Source organism: Aquila chrysaetos, chromosome 8, assembly GCF_900496995.4.
Source record: "Aquila chrysaetos chrysaetos chromosome 8, bAquChr1.4, whole genome shotgun sequence".
Taxonomy (NCBI): Eukaryota; Metazoa; Chordata; class Aves; order Accipitriformes; family Accipitridae; genus Aquila; species Aquila chrysaetos.
This window is the reverse complement of record NC_044011.1, coordinates 40081829-40089934: the sequence shown is the minus strand read 5'-3', so window position 1 is coordinate 40089934 and position 8106 is coordinate 40081829. Positions and strand designations below refer to the sequence as shown.

Genomic DNA, 8106 nt, shown 5'->3' with positions numbered 1-8106 from the left:
GCGACGCGGGGCGGCCATCTTGGGGCTGCCCCCGCCCTCACCTGCGCTGCCCGCAGGTGAGCCGCCATGTTGCGGCCCTGAGCGGAGCACGGGATGCGGTGTGGCGAGGCGGTGGCAGCCGGCGGCGGCCGCCGCCTCCTCCTCCTTCCGCGGGGGCTCCTGCTTCTGCTCGGTAACGGGGGCGCTCCGGGTGCGGGGCCTCCCGCCTCCGGGGGCCGTCGCGGTGGCGGGAAGGGGCGGGGTGGGAAGGGACGGGACCGGCCCGGCCCGGCCCGGCCCTGCCGGCGGTGGGTCCGGCTGGGAGCCCCGCACGGGAGCCGGGCTGTGGGCGCCCGGGGGCGGTGGCCCCGATGGTCCGCGGGGAGGTGGCGGGCTCGCAGGTTCCGGCATGGGCCGTTCCGGGGGGGGAGGGGCGGCCGGCCGGCCGGCCGCGGACCGCTCCGCGCCCTGGCTTCGCTGGGCGGTTCTCGCGACGAGTTCGCGGCGCGGAGCGGGTCTGTGGGCGGGGGGGGGGGGGGGTGCTGGAACCGGCAGGAGAACGGGTGGTGTGGTGCGGGGCGAAGGAAGGCCCTTCGGCAGGGCCCGGTGGGCAGCTGGCAGCGTTCGTTCGCTCACCTTGCACTCAGCCTGCTGCTGGCACTCGAGGCGCAGGTGCCTTTGTCCCATCTCGGTGTGCTTTGCTAGGGTCCGGCTAGCTGCACTCGAGGTGTTAGGGCTTTTGAGTTGGTAGCAAAAGGGAATGTGTTGTTGAGACCCCTACATTTTATATCCGTGGCCGTGGAACAGGTGTGCAACGGCAGCAACTCGCATGGGAACTGGCAAATCTGAATAGAAACGACAGAGGAGGCAGCTGTGACAATTTGAGTAGAACTTCGCACAGAGTATCACCATAATAAATCTTTACAAGCCAGGAGCAGGGGATTCATGAAAGGGAGGATTCCAGCGATGCTCTGGCTAAATGCTGGGCAGGCTGACCTCATCCCTGGCTGGAGCATCCCAGCAGGCCAGTGGGGCAGAACTTGTTGCACACACACACTGATAACAAGAAGTGAGAGTACTTGCTGCTGCTGCGGGGTGACTAGTGACCTGGTGCATGTGCAAGTTGGTGGCTGTATCACTCTGGGGCAAGACAGGCAGAGCCAGAACTGCCTTGAAGTAGTCTAAAGCTGGCACTTTGCAACTCATCAGAGTGCCAGCTGGTTTGGTTTCTCAGCTCTTTATCTCCACATCCAAATATCTGTAGGCTCTCAGGGGTATTTTCCAGATAAATACTTTTAACTGGGGCTAGTTCAAGTCCCACAGAGAATAGGTCAGCGAAGTTTTCTGCTTTTCTTTATGTTTCATTATGGGGGAGGTAGTCACTACTATGCTTCAGTCTTCGGACTGTGGTTGAGCTGCACATGCTTCAATACCCTTGGGACATCATCACTCCTGCCCCTCACAGATAACAGGAATGTAATCCTTGTCTTTTGTGCTTGTTCTATCAGGTGTCTGCAGAGCTCTTTCCCTGGAAATTAAAGCCAGTCCTAAAGTGCGAGCTTTCCTTGGTGAACAAGTATCGCTGCAATGCTCATTCAAATCCAGTTCTCCCATCACTGAGAGCCTGACGGTAGACTGGACATACCGGCCCCTCACAGGTGGTCAGATGGAGTCTGTAAGTGTAACAGGGAGTCTTTTTCTAGTAGAGACTGACCAGGCCTCTATGCATGCTGAAAATCTGATTATATTTTTTCTGTTTGCCTTGCTGTGCTGCTTCATCACTTTGGGATTTGGGACTCTCATTGTCACCTTCTTTCCCATGTGAAATTGCTTTAATGTTCTTTGGGCAAAAAATATGTAAATGCATAATAGCGTAATGATGATAAAATAGATAAACTTTGGGTTTTGGCATAAGTGCTGCATTAGATGCTGTAGCTACATATAGAACGACTGTAAAGCATTTGCTTGGTAGCTTTCTTGAAGGCAGCTGCACCCTAGTAGTTCTGTCATGCAGTCTACTGCTGCTATATCTTGGAGTGGTAAGAACATGTGTGCATTGACAGTCTGAAGACAGTGATGATGACAGCCTCTAAGGTTTATGGGCTGCTACTTGCTGTCTTGTTGGCAGCATTTTGAAATCTAAGCATAAATACGTAAGTCTGAAAGCCCAGTGGAAATCTCTCATTCAAGGTGGAAACAGAAAACGCACATCTTTATGGATTATCAGTGACTTCTGCTGCCTGAAGGGTTTGAACTCTTAGGAGTGTCCTTGTATCTGGAACAAAGGGGTGCTGCTTGTATGAAGTGAGGTCTGCTAAGTCTCTACTCATAGGACAGCAAAAGCAAAAGTGCAAGAAGCAAAAGCTGAAGAACTGCAATGTTCTGTCTTGCACAAGGCAAGAAGCCTGCTCTGCTTCTCAACTGAAGATCTGCAGAAGGGAACAAGTTGGTCAGAATGGTGATGGTGACATCTGAGAGCTGAGGCTGGTAGATAAAAGCATTGGAGATGTAACGAAATGGGACTGACTCAGAATTTTAAAATTGTAACTTGAAAAGGTCTCCTGTATAAGAAGTATTCTTTCTGACTTCTTAATGTGTATTCCTTTATGTTTACAATCCAAAAAGTAGTTTACTTTGCTTGCTTAGATGAGTGTTTTATTGGCACGATTATTCTCTTTGCCTCCTTTTAGATTTTTCATTATCAGTCTGTTCCATACCCAACAACAGTGGGAAAGTTCAAAGACAGGATATCCTGGGTTGGGAATGTTGCCAAGGGTGATGCTTCCATTGCTATCCAAAGCCCAGTGATGAGTGACAATGGGACGTTCATCTGCAGCGTGAAGAATCCTCCAGACGTGTACCATAACATTCCCCAGACAATGCTGATAGTTGCGGAGAGGGGTAAGCCTCCATTTCAATAGCATGTCCTTGTCTATGTGACACAGCTGCATTGCAGCTTTGTCAGAATCTTAGAAGTCTGAGGATCACAAGTGAAATGGGTTCCGTGGGGTCCCACATCAGAATTTCAGCAAGAGTTACCTCAGCCCTTCTTTTGGAGTTAAATACATTGAGAACAATTGAATTTATTGGGGGCAGGAAGGCAGAGAGGAAGCTGTGGTGATAACGGAAATCAGAAGTGTGCATTTGTTTAGGAGTTCCTGTCTCTACATATTGCAGCAGTAGAACAAGGTAAACATTTAGGAAATACTGGTCTAAAAATAACTGTCACATCACAAACACTGATTCTCAGTAATACTTAATTTCCTCATCTGCCCTGCGTGTGAGACCTGCCCCAAATTTGTAGCTTAGACGTGCTGATAGAACTATGGCGTGACCTGCCTTCCTTTGTAGTTTTTTGCATACAAATCACCCTACTGTGTTGGATATGTGATAGGAGTCCTACAGATTCAGTGACAAGCTGTTTCAAATCTGCCAGCAATGTGCTTTATATGGAAAGGCTAGCAACCTGTGTCCTGGATGAACATTTGTCACAGAGACTTACGAAAGCCGTATTTTACTACTGGTACAGCTGGGGTGCTCTTTGTCTTTCCTGCAGGCCTTTCCTTCCAGCTAACTTCAGCAGTGCTGCTGTCCATTTTAGTATTTCTCCCCTCCGTCGTTGTGGTCGTTCTGCTGTTGGTAAGGATGGGAAGGAAATTTGGAGTACTAAAGGAGAAAAAAAAATCTGGCTGTAAGAAATCCTCCATCGAAGTGTCTGATGAGTAAGTTCTGACTGGAACTTAAAACCTGTATTTCTACTTTGGCCTGTTGACACAGGCCAAAGGACAGTTTCTCCACTGTCCTTCATTATATAGCTCTCAGCGTCTGCAGTTCAGTCACTGAAATCTACTTCTCCATGAGCATAACTTAGCCAGCAATCAGAAAGCTTTGGAAAATCCCCACGTTGGAGCATAAACCGAGTGCTATACATCCCCTTTTTCTGTCATTCTTGTGAGGCCATGGAACTGAAGCAGTTTAGGTTTAGACAGTCTTTCACTTCTGTATCGGATTTATTTCAGCCTAAATCAGCAAGATATTTTGCTTATGTGGGCTTTATGTGTTGCTTTTTTGGTATGAAGTATCCATAACAACAAAACAAACTGAATAATGCTAACTGGCTCCCCTGTGATGATGGCCTGAGCAGAGATACGAGGTACTGAACAAGACTTGGAGACTGAATTCCCTTCTGAACGGGAGAGGATTCTATTCTGAAAAGGTTCAATAGGGAGAATGGTAAGGTAACGCTGCTACTGCTGGAGCTGCACCTGGTTTTGCAATGAATTCAGTACTACAGTTTCTTGCAGAATGGGTTCTTAATACAATGTTCTGGTTAGTGTTGTAAGATTTGCCAGCCAAATAGCACCTCCCATTGTATTCTTCGTGGTACTTAAGTGAAACGTCTGCCTTCAAAATGCGGGACCTGACATTCTTTATTCTTTTTGGTTTTGCTGTGCAGAGTCAAAGGCTTTTTATCATGTTCAAAAGCCGTCAATTCAGTGTGGTAGAACCAGAAATCACAGTCCATAGGAGATATTAGTATGTGTGTTGGGGGAAAAGTCCAACCTAATCCTGGTTTGTTTTGTTTGTTTTTTTTTCTGCAGGCCTGAACATATGGAGACAGACAGCTGCTTGGGTAAACTCAGAGACTGGTTTCTGAACTGTGTGGTAAGTGAAAGCTGGTGTTTTCATAAGTGGTTTTGTCAACTTTGGTGCTCAGAGGAGGTGCTAAGAGCAGCAGGTAGAGCTTGTTGTAACACCACTGGATGTCAAAGAAGTGTCCCAAATGGCTAGGCTTATGCTCCTTGGTGTTTTCCATGTATGGGGTATAGGGGGTGAGAACTGCTGGTCATGCTGCATTGCTGGTAGGGGAAGTTGTCTTTGAGATCCACCGAAATGATTTTTCGTTTGACGTTACTGAAATCTAAACTGATATTTTAAGATGAAAATCCATAATTTTAAGTGCTAGCTACTGTGCTGTGTAGTTTCTTGAAAGGCCCTGCAAAACCAGTTTGGGGTTTGACAGTGCTATGGTGGGGAATGGAGACAGTGATACCTCAATCCACTGTGTTTCGTGCAAAGACGGTAGTGTGTGTGCAGTCTTGCCTCTTTTTTGGAGATCTTCCTACTTACACTGTTGTCATCACAACAGACTCCTGCTAAACTCTTGTGGTTTGTTTCTTTATGGCTTTTTGTTTGTTTTGTGAAGTGGCAGTTGTCTTCTAATTCTGCTTGTTCACTTGCTACCCTATCAGCAAGCTTCTGTTAGTCAGATGTGTTGTGCTGAAACTACTGAATGTTTTTGCCACCTGCTGTACTTGTTTTGTAAAATGTGCCTCTAAGTTCTGTGTGCTGGCGTTAGCAGCCACAGCCCTAAGTGTGGCACATTCCAGAGTAAGCTCACTAATATGCTTAATTTGAGAGTGTTTTCATTTTTTCCGCAACGTCCTCCAGAGCAAGCTTACCTCAGACGCACCTTTACATCTTTTACACAGGGTCAGGAAGTATGTTAAGGAGGATTTAAATACGTGTTGCTTGCTTCACTATTCTAATGCCAGTGATTTAAAATGTACTAAATGCATGAGCCTTCAGACAGGTGTGTGCTGATGGTTTCTACGCTTTATTAGATACAGAATGAAAACTGAACAATTATGCAAGTTACATATGAAATATTTACAGTTCTACATAAGACACAGCAGTTACAATGCAGCAGTATCGGGAACAAGAGTTTTGAGAGGTGCAGAAAGCAGGAAATGCTTTATGCAAAAGGGAGAGTTGCCATGGGAGGTGGAACAGCTGTTGCAAGTGACATGCCGGGGAGCAGGGAGGCACCATTGCTTTCCTGCAGGTGGAGAGATGGGAAAGGAGGGGAGCCCCAGTTTGGCGAGACAAATGCTGCCAGGCAGTTGGAGACTTTAAAAAAAATGAAAAACGTCTTCTCATCCTTTGAGAGAAGGCAAATTTGAATGCTATAATCCTGCTGCTTTCATATTGAGTATTTTGTCATCTGTTTGATACTTTGCTCTCTGATATCGAAATATTTAGCTTACCAAGTCTCTGAACGTCCTGGCTCACTCACTTTAATGATTCTACATTTTTGAGGTTTCTGTGATGTATTTTTTTCATGCTTAATAGGTTACCAAATAATTAAAATTGCAAAGCCAGTGAAAATCTTTGGACTTAAAATGGCTGGAAAGTTAGTGAGATTTCCCTTATAGAGCTGCTATGTTTGAGTTTCTTTCAAGTTGAGAGCTGCAGAGCTGGATTGTGGGGATGCTATCAAATGATTACTGTGGTTAAAACAATAGACAATGGAGATCCGAAAGTAGGTGGTTGGTTGTAGCTGAAAAACAATGACTTGTGCTGCTCTGAACCTTCACCGTAGGGATTGGTGGTGCTTTTTAAGATGGCTGTCTGCACTTTATGGTTTGTCTTTTGCTTGAGCTTTAGCTGCTACTTCTCTTAAAACACACTTCCATGTGTTGGTTATACAGTGGCAATTTGTCTGTGTATCTGTGCTAAGTCAAACAGATTTAGCTGCAAGTGCTTATATGACTACAAGTCCTATGGCTTGTTCAAGCACAGCAGCATTTTGGAGAGCATTTAAGCTCTTGTCAGAAGCCTAGCAGACTCAAAATTTTGTTGAACTCATAACTTGGTTTATCTCTTCAGACATAGTCTCAATTTCTCTCTCCATACTTCCCGTTTAGGACACGGATGAGGAAGACCCATACTGATGAAAGACTAAAGCTGTGGATAAAGAACAAAATTACAGCACTGAAAATCATGGCTAGATAGGTACGAAGGCCGCTGGATAACCAGTGCAGGTTGAGGGACCTGCTCTAATCTTGGTAGATTGGAAGAATACTGCCAATGGGATAAATCACTTTCATTTAAGCACAAAATAATGATTTTTGAAATCTTTCTAATTTATTGGGAAAAAAAAATAATCTCTTAACTTCACGTCTCCAGTGCCTACAGAAACCTCAGTGCCTACAGCTGTACAGCCCATTTCCTACCAGCAGTCTGACAATGCATGTTTCTTAGTTTGCTTGCAAATTTGTTTCCTTTATTATTGGTGACATCCCTCCTTTCTTGTGCCCTTGAATTTGAATTGCCTGAAGCACAGGCTACTCCAGAGTGATGTCAGCTCTCTAAGGTGATCATCATTGGGCATTGATGATGTTTTCTTCTCAATTTTTTTGGAACATATTTGCTATGGACTTAAAACAGTTTGATTAAGGTGGTATATGGCATCCTTTGTCTTGGAGCAAAGAGAACCTACTGCTTTTCAACTATTTCTTGGTTTAATCTGCCACTTAGGATTACCATTTTGTTCCTACTGTTTTCTGATTCTATTTTTAAGTCACCAGTAGTGTTACCTTACATCATTGAGTTTTACCTTTCCTTTTTTTTTATTATTTGTCCAACAGCTGCATCACTAGGTACATTTACTTCTACTTGTAGAAGTGAAGCACAATTCCTATAAAACTATTTTTTTTAAATCAGAAATGTAAATGGGGACTCTGTATCTGGGGAAACATAACCCCATCTACCTCAACCATTGACTCAAGCAGTGTCCAAAGGAATGTTCCGTGTTGAAGAACAGTCATGTTCCTCGTCTCTTCTTTTAGGTACCATTTTAGGGAAACAGCTAAACATGCATCGTTGCTGCCTGGACGTTGTCCAATAATGGATGGCAGAGAGCAGTGGAATTCATGTCTGCTCAATACCTAAACAGTTGCTGTTTTCTGCTTCCTTTCTGTATGCAGCATTGGTCAAATAGTCTCCTTTTACATGTGTTGTAAGTTTACTGTTGACTTTGATATGCCATTACCAATAAATTGTTTTGTTTCATTCTGGGCTGTGGATTTCCTTATTTGGCTAAATATGGCTAAATAGAGTTGAACTCATAAAACTGCCATTCTGAGTTGTTGCTTAGCTATAGAAATTGTCATATGATGATGGGTAAAGGGGTTTAGGGAACAGATTTAACTCAAAAGGGAACACGTACTGAGTCCCCCTTCAGCAGCTCTGTGATGGCTGCCAATTACAGGTGTGTTGAAATTCCTGACCGCAAAGCAGGTTAGCTGTAGGTCTGTGTCTCCAGATAAAGAAATATATTTTTCT

General features: G+C 45.1%; 1 protein-coding gene across 1 annotated transcript; it reads left to right on the top strand.

Moving 5' to 3' along the window:
• Nucleotides 1-36: 36 nt before the first annotated feature.
• Nucleotides 37-7833, top strand: MPZL3 (myelin protein zero like 3). Its single transcript, XM_030023359.2, has 6 exons — nt 37-172; nt 1488-1654; nt 2670-2880; nt 3536-3701; nt 4581-4644; nt 6687-7833. Exons 1-6 carry the CDS (start codon nt 94-96, stop codon nt 6711-6713), a joined length of 714 nt encoding a protein of 237 aa, XP_029879219.1. The 5' UTR covers nt 37-93; the 3' UTR covers nt 6714-7833.
• Nucleotides 7834-8106: the final 273 nt, after the last annotated feature.